General features: G+C 34.0%; 1 protein-coding gene across 4 annotated transcripts in view; it reads left to right on the top strand.

Moving 5' to 3' along the window:
- The first annotated feature begins 713 nt into the window (after positions 1 to 713).
- LOC111049283 (A-kinase anchor protein 9-like) overlaps positions 714 to 19,847 on the top strand; it is a 77,685-nt gene continuing 58,551 nt past the window's right edge. For 3 of the 4 annotated variants that reach the window (XM_039431908.1, XM_039431900.1, XM_039431903.1), the window contains exons 1-9: positions 714 to 800; positions 1,703 to 2,228; positions 3,803 to 3,962; positions 4,462 to 4,595; positions 7,181 to 7,348; positions 9,166 to 9,204; positions 10,075 to 10,179; positions 10,835 to 10,981; positions 11,580 to 11,687. In XM_039431908.1, the coding sequence (XP_039287842.1) occupies positions 736 to 800; positions 1,703 to 2,228; positions 3,803 to 3,962; positions 4,462 to 4,595; positions 7,181 to 7,348; positions 9,166 to 9,204; positions 10,075 to 10,179; positions 10,835 to 10,981; positions 11,580 to 11,687 (1,452 nt within the window). In that variant the 5' untranslated portion in view covers positions 714 to 735. The remainder of the gene's footprint in view (positions 801 to 1,702; positions 2,229 to 3,802; positions 3,963 to 4,461; positions 4,596 to 7,180; positions 7,349 to 9,165; positions 9,205 to 10,074; positions 10,180 to 10,834; positions 10,982 to 11,579; positions 11,688 to 19,847) is intronic. The other variant, XM_039431916.1, reaches the window with a different exon arrangement.

The following is a 19,847-nucleotide window of genomic DNA, read 5'->3' as shown; positions in this document are numbered from 1 at the left end:
ATAAATTGATTTAACCTTAAATCTTATTTTTGAATGATTATTGATGTTGATTTTCTTATACCAGTAGTGTAGTAAAAACAATCAGCAGTTTCAGGGTTTGACTGCAATCATTCACTTCCACGAGTGGAAATTCTTATTTTATTTAATTATATACATTATTAATAAAAGGCTCTTTTTTAGCTGACTTCTTATGTATGTTTGAAACCGTCCTGCAATACATGAATATTTAAGCTAGGAAATTAGTTAATAAAGATAAAAGTCAAGTAATTCATTCACGTTTTCAACACCCGCTTTGAACATGAAGTTTTCCTTTTACAATCTTGAAAGCACGGCTACTGCTTCAATATCTGGATAGATTTATATGGAAAAGGTCTCATTTTATTATTGACTTGTATCCTGACGTTTTTATAGAGAAGCTATGAATATTATAAGATGTCTACCGACAAAGTCTTACAAATACTTTATTCAACGTATATAGTGTATTTTTCTTCTTGAAAGGAAAAAAATTGAAAGGGTAATACCGGTTTTTAGAATAATTGTATTTTGGAATTCATTCATACGGATCACATGTAAGAAATATTAAATTTACTCAATGTGATATAACAATTGAATTAACGGCCAACTTTATTTATCCGTTATAGTAATTCTATTTTTGGTCCCTATATCCCTTTTTAAAAATATACAATTTTTCAATAGTATTTTCCATCAAATTTTCAGTCTGATCGTGCGGACTTCATGTCTAATGGCTCGAATTGTGAGATATCTGATAGCGTAACAGTGGCAACTCTAATCAAGGAAAGGTGAGCAAGTTTATATAATTGACAATTACTTGAAATAATTTGAGATCATGCAAATGTGTAAAAAAGGTTGAGAATTTAAAACACTTCTTAGAGTTAAACTGTAAATTGTATAGTATATTCATAATATACAGAGTAGCCTACTAAAGTTCCAAATGAACTTTTAAAAAATAATACTTTTCTTGATTAAAGATGAAATCTTCTCAACTATTATTATTTTAGTTTTATCGTCGTTGATGTATTTCAATTACCTAGTTTTCCTATTCGGTTTAAACATTTTTGAAAACTCTGTGATCTGCAATAAAATTTTACTGGTCTTACCTCTACTGTTATATAAGGTAAATAACTTATCAAGGGTTATCAAAGTGCAATGATGCTATTAAATCAAGAACATCTATTACATTTTCGTAATCTATTTTAGTGTTTCCTATCAAATGATCAAGGTATTTTCTTGTCAAAGCATACCATAGTATGCACAACATTCTATGTTAAATGAAGATCCCATTTGGATTCATGACATGTATCAAATGAAACATAATAATTGAAATACGAATAAATTCCTATCTTGCAGCACCATCGTAAAATCTATGTGATTGTTGAAAATATTATTAAACATTCTAATATAGCATTATTTAATAATATTTTCAACAATCACATAAATTTTACGATGGTGAAGGATGGTGCTGCAAGATAGGAATTTATTCGTGTTTCAATTATGTTATACATCTGTCATGAATCCAAATGAGATCTTCATCGCCATAGTTACCCAATTCTGTTACAATAAATTACCTTCATCCATATCTCTAACAGCTTTTAATACATGAAACGTTTTCATTGGCTCACGTAGTTCTTGTACAAACTCACATGAAAATTAATATTTTCACACCTTTTGTCTGTTTTAATAGGGATGACATGCACAAAGTCGTTTTGAATCTCAGGACGGCAGTGTCAGAAATAGGCAAATACTTGTTGAACTGTGAGGATGAACTGAACAAAACTCTCATTCAAAGCATGATCAGCAATTTCACGGATGGTGATGTGGTTGCTGCTGATCATGAGAACAGTTTGGATTGTGATAGTTCATTGGCTGGGGACAAATCGAATCATGTGCACTTTGCGCCCGACGTCTCGACCATAGTTGAAGGCGACTTCCTGTTGGACTGCATCGACAAGCGGCACGACATCTCGATCGAGATCCGCAACGAGTTGGAGGCGTGCATGAAGCGGCTGAAGAGTGAGGCGGCTGCCGTGCTGCAGCTGACTGCGGCTGCGAAACCGCCCAGCGCCGCCACGGAGACGACGCCGCTTCGGTCGGTCGAGAGTCGGCGACTGGCGTCGGTCACGCGGCAACTGGTCGACAAGAACAAGCAGATCAAGGAGCTCGAGGCGCAGCTCAAACTGGCTCACCAAACTATCGCCAAATATGAACAGGTTAGTAGCTACACTTTATCAGAAATTCCAAATACATTGTTTAAAAATGTTTAATAATAAATACAGGAAGAATTTAAATATATTTATTTGCCATAAAAGTAATTACAAATAAATAAGATAGATATTATTAATATTACAATTTAAATTGCAATTGAATGAATAAACAAGGATATCATCGCCTCAATCTTATGATGCTGAATCTTATTTCTAATATCATAAATAAGCAGTTACTGTATTTTTATGTAGGTATGTGCCTTAGTTCAGTGCAGTAGCATATTTTTATTTCAAGTTTTTGTAAAACATTTTTATATATTTTGTTTCTGGAAAACTGCGGTAAACTAGGTCACAACCTAATCATTAAAAACTATAATTTAAAGAAGACAGACCAGTAGGAAGCTGCGACAAATAATTTTGAAGATTTATAACGAAAGACTCATCAAGTAAAACAGTACATAATGGAAAAGGATAATTTAAAATAAACATTTCTCTTAATCTAATCCAATGTAAGAGTCATATTGGATTTTGTAATTTATTGATAATGAATAGAGTTGGAACTTTATTTATAAAAAATAATATTTAGAGAATGATATTGATAGCTCACTTGACCAATATCTGTAGAATAAATAAGATTTTTTTCATTTCATTACCCCCACCCAAATCTCTTCTTTGTGATGGTGACATTTAAAGAAAATGTTTTATGGTGTTGTGTTTAATTCATTTATTAATAGCATCACATTATCACTATAATTAACATACTGTTGTTCCCAAACCTGTATGTATGCTTGTACATAAATAAATGAAAAGGCATGTCACCTACTTTACGAGTATGATGTGTTATATTAGTTGAATGAGTTAATTTCAGTAAACTCTTATTAGCTCTATATCTGTAATTATTTTTGATCTTGTATATATCATATACTTGTATTTCTCTGTTACTTTTGTTTGAAGGAAATGGATCCATTATTTATTTGTTTTTTACTCATTTTTGTTCTTGAATAATTATGAATACAGAGTGGGGCAGTCAAACATGCAGCTTAAAAAGCTCACAAAACAGACTACAATACTAAGTGATTATCATACTACAGATTACTACGTATTTGTTTTTTAAACATTTCTATTTCAAGTATCAAGATTAATTTTTCAATTATGAATAGATGATTTATCAATACAGTAGATGAATATATTTCAAGTATCAATGCATAAATGTAGTATTCGTGGAAAGTGTATCATGATTCAATCAATCAATCAATTTATCCCACATGGATTCCGATTTACGATACAAATGACACCGATGTAATAACATTGGTAGATAAAATAATAAGGCAATCCTTGTGCTATTTTTCTTCCAAATTCAGGTGATGGCACAGTCCAAGATAAGGTTAGGTTTTCACGTACAATTCCTATACATTTCAGTTCAAAATAAACATGGAAACTATACATTTTTAATTTAGATGACTTGATGAATTATAAATATTTCACTCAAATATTTAAAATATTTCTGATTGACTCTGTGGAGTTCTATTTTCAATACCTATTGTTTGATAGCATCATTATAATATTATGGGAATTTGCAGGACCTTGCTGAAATAAGAGCGGATTTGGAAGTGGAAAAGGCTCAACGAGAAAAGGATAAAGCAAATTCCAGTCTTGAATCAGTGTACGCCGATAAAGATCTCGCAGAACAGGCTGGCATCGATTCCCATTTCCAAAATTTGTCACAGCTTCAAGAAAAAGGTAAATTCAAATTAAATTAGAACTGAAATCTTATCGCGCACCAAAACTTCGTTTAAAACAATTTTAGTTGCTTGAGCTCTCATGATTTAGAATTTCAACAGTGATATTTCGAATAATTTTGAGAAACTTGATATTTCAACTTGAGTGCAATAATAACCCTGTGAATTAGAAATACAATTGATTCTGCATTTCCATGAGCTTTGTTGGTAAAAAAGTCATAGTTCACGTTAGTAGCGGCTTGTTTATCGAACAAATCAAACTCATATTAAACCAATATAACTAAGATAATAAGGTAATATAAATAAGTAAGAAAGTAACTTGATCTTACTAGATTAGCGTACATAAGAAACAAATTCACTCCACAATTTTATGTTATCGTATGAGCAAGTTTTTTTTAATTGCCTCTTATTTACTTGGAGGATTGAATAAAGTTGGTAATTCCATCAAGTCTTACTTAAAATTACAAATAATAATTTAATGAATTCTTATTGTTATCCAGCTCGAACCATGGTGAATGAGAGTAGTGAATGCGTATTGCCGCAGCACACCATGGCTATTGTTGAAGAAATGTGCCACCATGTGGACCATATACTGGAGGAAGCCCGCAAAGAAAAAGAAGACCTACAATCACAGGTAAGCCATGTTTCTTTTCTTAAATACTCTTATTTGAAATGTCATCATATCTCGCTATTTGAGTAGTCTCATATTGAGTGAATCAATACCTAGATTCATAAGTTCATGAAGAATTTGAACAAGATCATGAATTAAACTTCAACCACTTTCCTCATGTAAGGCCCCAACTATACAGTTGTCTGACGCGCTTAATTTATTTTGACTGCGTCGTCAGAATTCATGGTCTCATGAGGAGCGTCTATTACGCTCGTATAGTTAACCCAATAAGAGACAACGAAACAGGCTAACGAGCTAAAATTCAACGCTTCTTAGACGCCGGTTTAGTTGAGACCTTAATTTAGTTTTTGAAATCAAAATTATAGTAAAGGTACTTTTCTATCTCAAGATACGTTTACATTATATAGCTGGAGAGCTATATAAAATTTGAGCTGCATATAGCTCTGTCAGCTACATATAGCTCTGCTAGATGTAGCTCTGCTATTTAAGTAGATTTCTAATTTCATGTAGCAGAGCTACATCATATAGTTTGGAATAAACCAGTATTCACTGCTCAGTTATCCCAACCATATGCCGAAGAAGAAGGCAGTTCTTGCAGCAGCCGCTGCTTTTGCCGCAGCCACTGTGATATTTTCAGCACAGAGAAGAGAAAGAAGATATTGGATAATTTTGTATCTATTTCCAGTCAAATCCACTCTCCATCATTGCACAATAATTGTTAAATCAAAAAGAAATGCTCGCAATGTTCAGTAGCCTACTAGTACTCTGACAACAAATGAGTATAGTATATCTGGTGTAAACCCAACATACACTAAACAGCTGCAAACAGCTGCGGTAGCCTTCCTTCAAGGACAGAGCAGCTACATCTAGTTCTGCTATAAACAAAAATTGACATATAGCTCAGATTCTCTTTGATGGTTACCGAAAATTTTGGATAGCTCATTTTCTGCTATATAGCTGAGAAAATAGGCTTAAAACTGCTATATAGCTGGGCTATATAGCAGGTCTCCAGTGTCACTTTTTGAACTTGTAGCAGAGCTGTATAGCTGAGCTACATGTAGCTCTGCTACATAGTGTAAACCTAGCTTAATATGAATGAAAATACGTCATGCTGATGTAACTTTATCATATTGATGATACGTACATTTTTGGAAGCAGAAACAATTACCTGTATTGCAATACTCAATACTATACATACTCAACAAAGCAAATTCTACTTCCGGGTTAAAGAAAAAAGTTTCAAGAATAATTACGTAAAAGACAGTTTTGTTCTCAGTGCTATCTTACTTTTCGATTATTCTTAGTTCTGTACCATGCTATTTTTCCCCTGCAGGTTACATTCAACCAAGAACTCTCTTGTCTAGATTTTCTGAAATCGGTAAGGTAATAATCATTGTCAACTATGAGAACATGTTCTGGCTCCAAAGATAATGCTTAGCAAGCTCGATTATTTGCGAAATTTAATAATGTACATTTCAAGCTATGCACACGTTATTCATGCTTAGAATATTACAAACTGGAGTAAGGATCACCCAAATGGTTCTTCAATCAAAACGTGAAATTTGCAAGTCAAGCCATTCTCTTTCTCAAGAGAAGGCATGCATTCATGTCATCATATATGTAGAATGTATAATATTTCTGGTATGCTTTATAAATGAATAAATAAATAATTTAGGACATCATAGTCAGACAAAAGTAAAAGTTTAAGGCTTGGCTCCCTCTATCCAAGGTCGATTGAGAAGTATACAGTATATTATATCATTCAAGATCTGTATCCAAGGTCTTTCTGGGTGATATTGAGAGAGAAAATTGCATGCAATCTAATCTAACTTGCTTAAAATGTTAATTTGTGTGCTTTCAAAATTTATGCATCAATGTTATCTGAATAGTGCGCGCGTACCCTTATCATCAGTTCCAAATCATATTCACTGAAAAATGTGTGATATACTCAATCATTATTTTTAACAGTACTGCATTCGGCCTATTCTATGCTTTTCAAGCATTAATATTGGAAGAGATCTTTCGCCTTTTAAAATTATGACTGATAATATACATTAAGATCATCTGCATGCTTCATAGAGAGAGAGCGTTTTTGAGTGGCAAGTGACAAGCACTCAAAACCTAGCTTGAACAATTGGCAACAACTTCCTGTTTACCTACTCTATTTTCACTTATTTTGTGGTTCGGAATCAACCTAAAGTTTCAGAATTGTTTTCCTGTTCCCATAAATTGGCTTGAACGGCGAAACTAGGAACTTATCGGTTATTAGGTCCATGAAATCAGTTTTAAAGCAGTATAGAATTTTGATTCTGCCAAATTACAAACCATTATCAAAATAATTGAAAATAATTTGTCGAAGGATTAGTAATATCGGTATTTTCCTGAAGTCTCTTACAGAACGATTCGTTTCCTTTTCAGATACGATTCAACCAACCCTCTCATTCTATTGTTATTAAATAATATTGAACACTGCTTATCTTATCTTTTGGCTTTTCCATAATATTTATGTTCTTATTAGTCATGTTTACCTGTTGCCTCCCAATTGAATCGTAGGTCATTAACGTTTCTGTTTGTGATGACTCATTCAGATTGATTCCGCTGATAAGCAACTCAGAAATACGAGAAAGTTCCTCGATGATCAAGCCAACGAACGTGAGCTGGAAAGGGACGAATTTACACGTGCTATTACTAAGCTCAAACAACAGCTGCAAGACAAGGAACGCGACTGGATGTCAAAAGAGCGGTTCGCTTCTGAAGTAAGCTGTCATTTTAACATTTTTGAATATAGATATTTGTTTAGTATTATGAAAAAAATATTTGACTTGTTTGAATCCTCAATCTCAAGAGAATTGTTAATATTCTTTTCTATATTTCTATTTTGTGATCTATTGAAAATAATCCACAAAATTCAATTTCTCAATAATTCTATAAATACATTTTAACAAGACATTTTGAAGAGTCATGTATTTGATATCGCATTTTTCATAGTAAGTTTTTTAAGGTAGTTGAGTTGTAGTATGAAGGTGAGATTATCTTCTTATTTTCATTATAAATTAGGTTGTAATAGCTTCAAGTATTTTTCTTGAAGAGCCTTCACATTATTGTAGTTTTGTCAAAAAGTCAGTGTATTTTATGTACCTATTTCAGAGTTTAGATATACGTTAGTCACATTATTTCGTTATTTCGCATGCGTAATCTTGGTATTTGTTTCATCACTTTGAATAAGTACAGTATTGACAAGGTTATTATCTCTTCTCTCAGTTATGTACAAGTCTACCATTAATTCAAGGTCTTGAGGTGTAGGATTTCAATCAACTTCATTTCCAAAGTACAAATCTCATTTAAAATAACACTATTGATGGCTTTTTCTTCTTTTCGTCTTGAGGCATTTGTTGCCTAAATCAATAGCCAAATTTCAATCAAGACTGAAGGACTCCTTCTATACAATCCATCAATACTATTAATGTTGTTTTATTAGTTTATACCGACAATTGCTCGACGTATTACAAGAGAATAGTATCTAGTTGTTAAGGATTCGAAGTTTAATAATTCAGTCTATGTAAATACTGATGAGTAAAAATGTAGTGCATATTGTTTAGTTAACAAGCATGATTAAATTAGTCTATCTTTTGATAAAATGGTGATGGATAGTGCCCTTTGGTTTTAACCTTTTAAATACAGCGTTATGCTGAATTTAATCATTGGTGTGTGTATACTATAGTGTAGTGTAATCTTTTATTTAAAATACTTGCGCTAGATGTATGAAACAATAACTCTCTAATGCTGATGAATCAAATGTAATTGATAATAAGATAGTTATAAACTTCATTGAATTCCATTTGACTGAAATCTCATAGTCAAATATTGATTTCTCCAGACTTATGGTGTATGCATTTATTTAATATATTATTGTATATTAGATTACATTTTAAATGAGGAATTTATATTATCAGGCTCAGAGAGATATTATGCATGCTCTATTGGCAATAGTAAGTAGGCATGCCTATAACCGGCTTGATGTATGTCTAGCTCAGCATCTAGATACTAGAACACAATTTCTTATGAATGAACATGTGGATGTTGTATGCTCCTAATCAAATATCTTCAGATATCTAATTCAAGATAGAGTTTTTAATATTTTCAAACTTCATTATAAATCAATCCATTTTTTTTTTTGGTTAATTATCAATACCATAATTAAAAATCTATATTCCTTTTTTGAATTCAGATTATTAAGGAGGCTTATCTTATCGGTTTTTGGTTTTAGAAAAACGTAATATTTAAGATCAAATAATTGTCCAATGATTGTAGAAATAAATATTTTCATGTACTGTTAGTATTTTGTCTAATTCCATACCAATCATGATAAAATAATAGCACTGCTGAGTATATTTTTGAACACACGATTATACATACTTCTACATTTTTATTAGCTTCTTCTATTTGTTTTGTATCGTAATATTCTCATTAAAATTTTATTTTTATTTAGCATATGCACTCAATTCACTGCTTTTAATTGAACTATTATCACTATTATTGACTAACTCTGCACTTTGTTTTGCACTTGATTTAGAGATCAGCATTTCAAAATGGGTCTCTGTTATCAGAAAAGGTAAGATTAAATTATTTTCAACTTTTCAAAAAGTTATAGAGCAAATCCAATTCTTGTTTGAGAAAGCTCAATGTATCTCATGAATTAAATAATTCGTTGTTATAGTACCTAGTCATTCTTGAACTGTTATTTGTTTACTAGAAATAAATTTGAGTACTGTAACTGGAATTGTAATATTGTAATCGTCTCTGTTTATTACTGCCAGTTGATGATTTATCCAGATCTCCATAGAACTAAATTGAAAACTAGAGCTCATTCATATTCCCAATTTTCTTTCTTTCAAAGACTTTAGGTTCTAGAAGAAAGAACAACTTCTTTTCGAATACTTTATGCATTGTAGCTATTGGATTGAAAAATATATTTCCTAGTATATTATTTTTTGTTAATAATGAAAAATCAATTAAATCATAAAATTTTGATATAATTATTATTGAACGAATTCATCAGCATTCATTTGAAGAAAGACATTTTCTCATTCATTTCCATTTGCAATTTTTTGTATTTTATTGAAGTTCACATCACGGTGGAGGATAGGCCTAATAATAAATTTAATTGGTTGAAGTAATTTTCTAGAATCATTCTGTGCACATTTTGAAAACTGGTGTGGTGTATACTGCTCTTTTTTGGTAAATAAGAACTTATTAGTGATAAGTATTATTAGTAATAATCAATTAAATTTCATTTTCAATGTTACTAATTTTATGTGTCCCATTTAATATTCTACGATGTTAATACATCTTCTTCACGGAAATTTTCTTACTTGAAAATCATAAAAAGCTTGAAGATAGTCAAGAATCCGAAAAAGTTTCAAGCTTTTTGTCTGTGAAAGCAGAACTTTGGAATTCATAACCATGATAATCATGTTTATAGGTTGAAGCATTGGAGCAGAAAGTTCAGGAAACTACAAATTTACTGAAAGAGACTGAGGAAAAGAAAGATGCCATTGACCGAGAGTTGAAAGAAGCTGATCAGAAGGTAATTAGTTTTTCCGAACTTAGGCTATTTGTTATTGTTCAAATTGCATCACTATTTGTAATACATTAACATGCTTCCACGCAAAAAGATTTTTCAAGACCCGGTGCCCTTACTCCCGAATAAATTAACCGTGGTCAAATTAGGTCATCGCTAATTCGTTCATTGGGTTCCGTTAGATGACGTCATTTAACATTAGTTGTCTGAATTTAAAACCGGGAATATGGCTATAAAAATGAGAATTACAGAGTGTTTCTCGCATTATTGTTGTAATTTCAAATGATTTTTTCTAATTTTTAAAAATGTCAATTACGTTTTCCTCTTGAAAACACATTTTTTTCTGCTGAGGGTGATGCTCACATGAGCTCTGGACTTGCGCGTGGGTAATGAAGCAGATGATAATGAGAGATGATTGGATCTACAGTTTTAGGTGGATTCCGATTATAAAGTGGGTTCTTATAAATAACATTTATAGAAAATAAAGCAGACCAGAACTGATTCACCCATTCAAATTATTTTTTCTATTTAACATTGTTTAATTAACCCTATATGTTTTAAACTATATGTTTAAATAACTGATACAAATTTCTCATGGCAAATTGTCCTTTTATCTTAATATTACGAATCTATTTTAATATCAACCCGTTTTTTAATACAGGTGCTCGTCCTGAAAGAAGTAATTAGAGATTTGGAATGCCAAGATCGTACGAAAACTCAAAGGCAAATGACTCTTGAACAAAGGTTGGATGAGTTGGAAAGGGAACTCGAGTCTCAGAAAATTGATCAGAATGCCATGGTTCTTGAAGTAAGTAATGCATTATTATAACTAACATTTTCAGCATTCCTTGTTCAGTAATAGAATCTGCTTACAATTTATTCTCATATTGATTAATCAATTTGACATTACAGTAATTGAATGTGATTTCCATCGAACTAATTCAAATTTTAATGCGATTATTTTTGATACTTTAAAAAATCTATAGTTTTAGTATGAGTAATACTTGATACACTCTTGAATACAGTCGTGCTGCTATTGATTACATGTGAAACTGTTAGGCTAGTTTTGAAAATTAATGGAAAGTTTCTCGATTACTGTAAATTCACTTTTACAATAAATAATAGACGTGTGTTTAATATAAACGAAAAATTCTGTCTAGTGGAATGACAAAGAATTCAATAATTTATGAAAATCATCAGAAATTAATCAACCAATCCAGTTTCTTTTATTCAATTTTATTATTTGCGATTCATGAACCGCTAGAACTCACATGATATTGAACAGACAGCAGACTTGATTGAGCAGTACATTAAAACAATATTAAGATAATTATTTCTCAAGTCATGTCCTCAATTACTATGAATAATTATTTTTATTGATATTTCATTTCATCATGAATTTCCAGCTGGAGGCTATGCAGAATGGGTCACCACGTGATATCAATTTGAAACAACTGGAAGAACACTTCAAGAAGCAGTTCAATCCCAACGTTGTTGAACAAATGAAATCCCAGGTGAGTAATCCCTGTCCTTTTGTAAAAGATTCATAATATGATAAACATGGACTTTTGGATGACCGTGAGTATGAGCGGCATAGCATGAGTGGTAAATACAAGAAAATCTACTACTACTTACCGGGTGACAGAATCCAAAGTCAGGGCAGTGGACTGTGAATGATAGTTGGTATTAATACCTACAAATAAATCTCTGAATTCTGTGCATAAAAATACTGATAGCTTGAAGTGTGGTAAGTACGCCAATAAAAGACAAAATGAGTCAACAAGATGAGATTTAATATTAATAAAATAATAGGCAGATGGCCACATACAAAAACAAGTGTAAGTAGATTAAACCGAATAAAATCTTTAGAAATTTAATTACAACATGTAATAAAAACGTTAGAAAAATACAAAATTTAAATGAAATTAGGTCAATGACATTAATGACCATTGAAGCCTGACAATAATCGAAAGGTATTATTAATGATACCTGAATTGAGAATATAAAATTTAAGTGCTACAATAATAAAGTTACTGCTGAAAAATTAAATCTTAATGATTTTTAAAAAGGAATAGTAACAAACGACAATGAGATGTAGCTAATGCTCTATATATAGAAATGGTTAAGTGTTGATTAACACTAACACAAATAATCTTAGAATGATTGGATGTCTCGGTCGACATTAACACAAGTAAGTAAGTTCAGAAATGAAAATGCCTTGGTCGACATTAACACAAATAAGTAAGTTCAAAAATGAAAATGCCTTGGTCGACATTAACACAAGTAAGTAAGTTCAAAAATGAAAATGCCTTGGTCGACATTAACACAAGTAAGTAAGGTCAATGTCATACACATTGAAATAGGCGTCGGTGGCTGACAGAATCCAAAGTCAGGGCAGTGGACTGTGAATGATAGTTGGTATTAATACCTACAAATAAATCTCTGAATTCTGTGCATAAAAATACTGATAGCTTGAAGTGTGGTAAGTACGCCAATAAAAGACAAAATGAGTCAACAAGATGAGATTTAATAATAAGATAATAGGCAGATGGCCACATACAAAAACAAGTGTAAGTAGATTGAATCGAAAAATCTTGGGACAATTACAACATGTAATAAAAAACGTTATAGAAATACAAAATTTAAATGAAATTAGGTCAATGACATTAATGACCATTGAAGCCTGACAATAATCGAAAAGATATTATTAATGATACCTGAATTGCGAATATAAATTGAGTGCTATAATGAAAAAGTTACTGCTTCAAAATTCAATCTTAATGATTTACAAAAGGAATAGTAATAAATGACAATAAGCTGTAGATAGTGCTCAACAAATAGAATACATTAATATAGGCGGCATAGGCCTTCAGTGAATAAATGTCAAGATAGACATCAATAGAACAATTAATAGGCGTCGGTGGCCTCAGTGAATTGAATGTCAAGATAGACATCAATAGAACAATTAATAGGCGTCGGTGGCCTCAGTGAATTGAATGTCAAGATAGACATCAATAGAACAATTAATAGGCGTCGGTGGCCTTAAAATTACACTTAAGAGCTAAGGGTAGCTATTAACAAAATTGCATGTCTTGGTCGACATTAGTGCGCTTGTAAAGCCAAGGGTAGCTATCAACAAAATTGCATGTCTTGGTTGACATTAATACGCTTGTAAAGCCAAGGGTAGCTATCAACAAAATTGCATGTCTTGGTCGACATTAATATGCTTGTAAAGCCAAGGGTAGCTATCAAAATTGAATGAAGTACATATTATAACCTTGACATTATGTATGACAGTGCTCTCAATGAGACATGCACTGTAATATATTGAATTCATGAAAATAGGCTCGATTACCAAAGGTATGGACAATTAAATGTTTTTAATTGCCGAAAAAGTTGAATGATAGCTACAAAAATTATATAAACACACATAAAACTGTTTGACTTAGAAATAGAGAGCGTGGTCCATTATCGAAACGCTGTAGCATTTTATGAACCATTATGTAATACATGCATAAATGATAGTTGAATAGAACGATTTACGTAACCTGAATAAAATTTTGAAGAAGAGATGCAGCCAGGCAGACAGGCAAGGAATCCGCAGTCCCCAAAAGAACAGGACATCAGCAAGCGACGATGTGATCTGGCCATGTGATGACAAGAATGTAAGCGTCCACCACAGCAGGCAAATCCCCCAGTGGAAATGTGAGCAGGAGCATGTAGAATTCCAAATGAATAATCCGACTTTCAAGTTGTGGAATTTTTAGATTGATTTCCAAACGGTAGAGATGATGAACTTGAAAGTTTGAGTTTCAAGAGGTGAAGCCAATTGTTAGAAGAATGGCAATAGACGCCCACACGAGGTTGTGATCTTGACAAAGTTTATCAGTGTAAATATGTGAAGAAATCGATGAATAATTGAATCACAATTGAAGAATAGAATAAACGAATTAATTTGAAAGAATAATTCACTTTTTAAAAAACGTTCTGTAGATCAGATGAATATGGTGAAAAGTTTAGACTGGGAGCGAAGTGCACTCTCCGACTATACTTGATCAAGAGACAAGGAAACCGCTAATGCTCGGCCGAAAAAGGGACATGCCGGATGTGTTTGAAACGTATGTAAAACGTTTACAAACGTTTGGTGAAAAAGTAGCAAATATCTAGAAAGTAAGATGCCTAAAGACAAAATAAATTCCAAAAAATCGATTAGTACAAATATTAAAATTGAAACGACAAATAACACGACAAATAATATAGGAAACCAACTTGATTATAGCAGTGCCGTAGAACCGTGACTGTGACGTCACCGGACAGCGCAGACGGAAAATGACGACATGATGTCTACGTAGTAGTGGAATGAGTAACAAGTGGAACCGTTACAATAAATGCTTTGTCAGATTTTACATAAACTGGGCCCCTTGTGTCATACGGGGGTATGGCACAATAAGAAAAGGTAAGAAATATGTAAAATCTGGCAAGGCAATTGGAAATTGAAAACCATGTGAGAACCAGGGGAAAAAACAATGAAACCTGAAAATACGAAATGAACCATAAGAGCAAGGGGATTAACTAGAATCCTCATCAATGGGAAGAGGTGCTAAACTCGAAATAGCTCTCTTTGAAGTGCAGGAGGGAGTGAGAACAGTGACAACTCGAACCTTGTCGTTCTTACTGGGATGAACTTCAGTAATGCATGCCAGTTTCCAAGTGGACTGCGCGGAACCAGGATCCTTCAAGATGACAACCGTACCGACCTTCAAATTTTCACAATTGTTTAGCCATTTGCCTTTTTTCTGAAGAGTGGTTAAATAAGAAGTACGAGATTTGGGGCCGCCTACACGAATGGAAATAGGACCGGTGTAATCCAAACCACAATTGTAAAAGGGAAAATTAGCCTGAACGCGGGCCGCTGGTAAACTACCCATGATTTACTCAGAACGAAGAGCCGAAAAGCGAAAACACATTATGCAATGCCGCAATACACTTTTGATGGTGCGACAGGTGGAGGGAAACCAAAATCGTTGTCTTACACTGGCCATGGTGGCCTGCACACCAGCATGACTTAGACGACGATGGTGAGCAACAATCAATGCACGAGTGAATTTGTGATTGCTGGGCAACAATATTTGATGTTTATAATCAAAGGAAGCATTTGCATTTTGCAAACGTCCACCAACTCTGAGCAGTGAATCTGAGTGAATGAATGGTGACAAGGCTTTAATAGAGCTATTAGGCAATAGCTCCTGATTCTGATGCAATGCTTTAAGTTCAGCAGAGAAGGCTTCTTCTTGAATGGATTTGAAGATACAATTTTCAGCTTCTAAAATTTCAGAGACAGCTAATTGACCAAAGCGCGGAGCCACTGAATTTTGTTTCCTACAATTATGAATGAACCATAGAACATACGCCGTTGTACTAACGATTTTGTGATAAGTGGAGCAACTATTAATTATGCCTGAGATAACATCATTATGAGAAGAAGTAGTAGCTAATACCTGAACTGATGAAGTTAGAAAATTCGACATGACCCCACGGGGAGCGGCCACAGGCGAAGCAGGGAGGCACGAACGAGGTGCTGCAATAGGACGAATAGTTTTACAAGAACCAAATATGACCCAACCTAGACTAGTTTTCTGAAGAATGGGAGCGTTTTGAGCTAGATACAATTTACCAGGCTGAAGTATAGATGCGAATATGCCAGCACCAAGTAACAAATCTACAGGTTTAGATTGATCAAACAATGGATCTGCTAATTTGAGTTCAACAGGAATTGAAATTTTAGAAAGATCAATGTTCACACTAGGAAAATTAGATGATATGCTATCAACTACAATACAATTTTCTTCAACCGACCACGAACGATCAGATGAAGACAAGCAAACTGAATGAGAGATAGATGATTTGGTCTTATTCTCACCTACACTATGAATCAAAGTGTCCGAATACAAAGTAACAAGTGACAATTTTTCAGCCAACCTAGTTGACATCAAATTACAATCAGAGCAAGAATCCAAAAGCGCGGTTGCTTTAATAAATTCCCCACTAGAAGATTGAACCAAAACTTCAGCAGTAGGTAACAAAGCGACAGTGGATTGCTGTTGCAAACACAGTGACGAGGTGGAGCTCATTGTGACATGAGAGTCTTCTGAGGCTGTTCTGCATGAGAAACAGCTTGTTTAGTTGTTTCCGCATTCTGAACCATGACGGAATTCAAAACAGCATTCTTACCCTTGGAGGGAGCAAAAGATTGAGAATGAATAACATTTGAAGTTACCTTATCCTTAGAAGTAGGCTGAGTGTCTCGTGATTGAGGATACGACCTATGAAGAACAGTGTGGTGACTCTTGCCACAAAGTGTACACAATTTGTCCGAACAAACATGATTGGGTGTGAAAGGCTTGAGGCAATTATAACATAACCTTTTGTCACAGACAGCATTCCAACGATCAGTAACCTGCAACTTAAATAATTCATTACAACGATTTGGAAAATGACCAACAGAATTACAAAAACTACAAGGTGACATAGAAGAGGTAGTAACCTGCATCCTAGCTTGAACATTCGATTGATTTTGATTGAACTTCGGCTTGCTATGAGCACCAACCGAATTGGATGTACTTTGCGGTACATTTCCTTGATGATGGTTAGCTGAGCTTGAAGCAACAGCTTCCATGATTTTGCATTGTGATTCCAAAAAATTCCAAAATTTATCAATGGTGGGAATGTCGTGTATACCAACACTCTTTTCCCATTCTCGAACAGTAGCAGTATCCAACTGCAACAACATTTTGTGCATGTACAATAAGTCCTTGATTTGGACTCCAAGTTGAAGCGCTTCGAGCGCGGTAATGTGGGACTTGCAAAAGTCAATGAATGCCCGTAATGATTGCGGACAGTTACGTTTTATGGTAGGAGGAGATTCAATTGCCGTGACGTGCCTGGCAGCAATTAATCTCTTATTGTCATACCTCTCCCTTAAGAGGTTCCATGCAAGCTGAAAACCATTTTCGTCAGCTTCAATGTGTTCCACTCTAGCAAGCTTCACCACTGAGTGATTGACGAAGATAGAAAAATTTCAATGAGTCATTAATATTATCCTGATTACCAATAATATTGGTAAAAGCACTTGAGAATGCTTGCCATTTTGAAAGCTCCCCATTGAAGCGTGGAAGCGGAATCTGAGGCAACTGAAAATTTGTCAAATGTGAGTTTTGAGATGTTGGCCGCTGGGAAGCACCAGCAGTGGCCTCATTGTTGCGTTGTCTGCTTTCAAAGGCAGTTAATGCAGCATTTGCCTTAGAGGCAATGGAGATGAACTTATTAAGTATTTCAAAATGAGTTGAAGTATCTTGTGCTTGCAACTCTGCATTCCATAACTGTTCATGAATCTTATCATACTTAATTCTGAATGAACCTAGTTCGTTTTTGACAGTCAACAATTGATAATAAGTGGCTTCAGTGTCCACAACATAATCGTTATAGTTGGTTATGAACCAATCTATTTCCTGGTGTAAATTGTCTCTTGCATTGAAAAGAGCAGAAGGCTCAGGAAGTGAATCTTCCTCATGATCGGACATGCTTAAAAACTAACAGAAAAACCTGAGTGAACGAAACGATACTGCACTGTAGCAATGTGATTGCTGCGCCAATAAGCAACTTTGGGCACTGGTCCAGTACACAGAGAGGCATGCCTGTGCGTTTGAGGCAAGTTGTATCAAGCTTGCTGTGTGGCGAGTCAAGTAGCGAGCTCGCAAGGCGGTGTAGTTTGCCGTGTGTTGTTTTCTCAATGTGCAATAGCCGTCTGTGACCAGTTCAGTGTTGATAGCTGGTGCATACACGTCGCAGCGTGCTTTGAGTTGCAGCCAGTACTGAAAATTTGAAACAAGTGTGTGAATGCTTAATATTAAACAATACAAACATGCAAAGGTACAATGGAATAAAATATACTCCAGTGTGGGACCTAATCATTGGTGTCAAGCTAGACTATTAGGCACATGGTCACTGAACCCTAAGGTTCAATGGACCAAGAAATGGGTAATAAAAATTAACAATTATCCTAGGTAAACACTGGATCAAAAATGAACGGGCTGGAGGACCAATTTTTATCCAATTGGTCCAATTAACAATTATCCTAGTTAAACACTGGATCAAAAATGAACGGGCTGGAGGACCAATTTTTATCCAATTAGTCCAATTAACAATATCCCAGATAAACACTGGATCAAGAATGCACGGGCCAGAGGACCAATTTTTATGACAGAATCCAAAGTCAGGGCAGTGGACTGTGAATGATAGTTGGTATTAATACCTACAAATAAATCTACAAATCTACAAATATACCTACAAATCAGCATAAAAATACTGATAGCTTGAAGTGTGGTAAGTACGCCAATAAAAGACAAAATGAGTCAACAAGATGAGATTTAATAATAAGATAATAGGCAGATGGCCACATACAAAAACAAGTGTAAGTAGATTGAATCGAAAAATCTTGGGACAATTACAACATGTAATAAAAAACGTTATAGAAATACAAAATTTAAATGAAATTAGGTCAATGACATTAATGACCATTGAAGCCTGACAATAATCGAAAAGATATTATTAAAGATACCTGAATTGCGAATATAAATTGAGTGCTATAATGAAAAAGTTACTGCTGCAAAATTCAATCTTAATGATTTACAAAAGGAATAGTAATAAATGACAATAAGCTGTAGATAGTGCTCAACAAATAGAATACATTAATATAGGCGGCATAGGCCTTCAGTGAATTAAATGTCAAGATAGACATCAATAGAACAATTAATAGGCGTCGGTGGCCTCAGTGAATTGAATGTCAAGATAGACATCAATAGAACAATTAATAGGCGTCGGTGGCCTCAGTGAATTGAATGTCAAGATAGACATCAATAGAACAATAATAGGCGTCGGTGGCCTTAAAATTACACTTAAGAGCTAAGGGTAGCTATTAACAAAATTGCATGTCTTGGTCGACATTAGTGCGCTTGTAAAGCCAAGGGTAGCTATCAACAAAATTGCATGTCTTGGTCGACATTAATACGCTTGTAAAGCCAAGGGTAGCTATCAACAAAATTGCATGTCTTGGTCGACATTAATATGCTTGTAAAGCCAAGGGTAGCTATCAAAATTGAATGAAGTACATATTATAACCTTGACATTATGTATGACAGTGCTCTCAATGAGACATGCACTGTAATATATTGAATTCATGAAAATAGGCTCGATTACCAAAGGTATGGACAATTAAATGTTTTTAACTGCCGAAAAAGTTGAATGATAGCTACAAAAATTATATAAACACACATAAAACTGTTTGACTTAGAAATAGAGAGCGTGGTCCATTATCGAAACGCTGTAGCATTTTATGAACCATTATGTAATACATGCGTAAATGATAGTTGAATAGAACGATTTACGTAACCTGAATAAAATTTTGAAGAAGAGATGCAGCCAGGCAGACAGGCAAGGAATCCGCAGTCCCCAAAAGAACAGGACATCAGCAAGCGACGATGTGATCTGGCCATGTGATGACAAGAATGTAAGCGTCCACCACAGCAGGCAAATCCCCCAGTGGAAATGTGAGCAGGAGCATGTAGAATTCCAAATGAATAATCCGACTTTCAAGTTGTGGAATTTTTAGATTGATT

The sequence above is a fragment of the Nilaparvata lugens genome, chromosome 1 (genome assembly GCF_014356525.2).
Source record: "Nilaparvata lugens isolate BPH chromosome 1, ASM1435652v1, whole genome shotgun sequence".
Classification (NCBI taxonomy): domain Eukaryota; kingdom Metazoa; phylum Arthropoda; class Insecta; order Hemiptera; family Delphacidae; genus Nilaparvata; species Nilaparvata lugens.
Note: the sequence above shows the minus strand (reverse complement) of the source record. Positions and strands in the feature narration are given on the sequence as shown.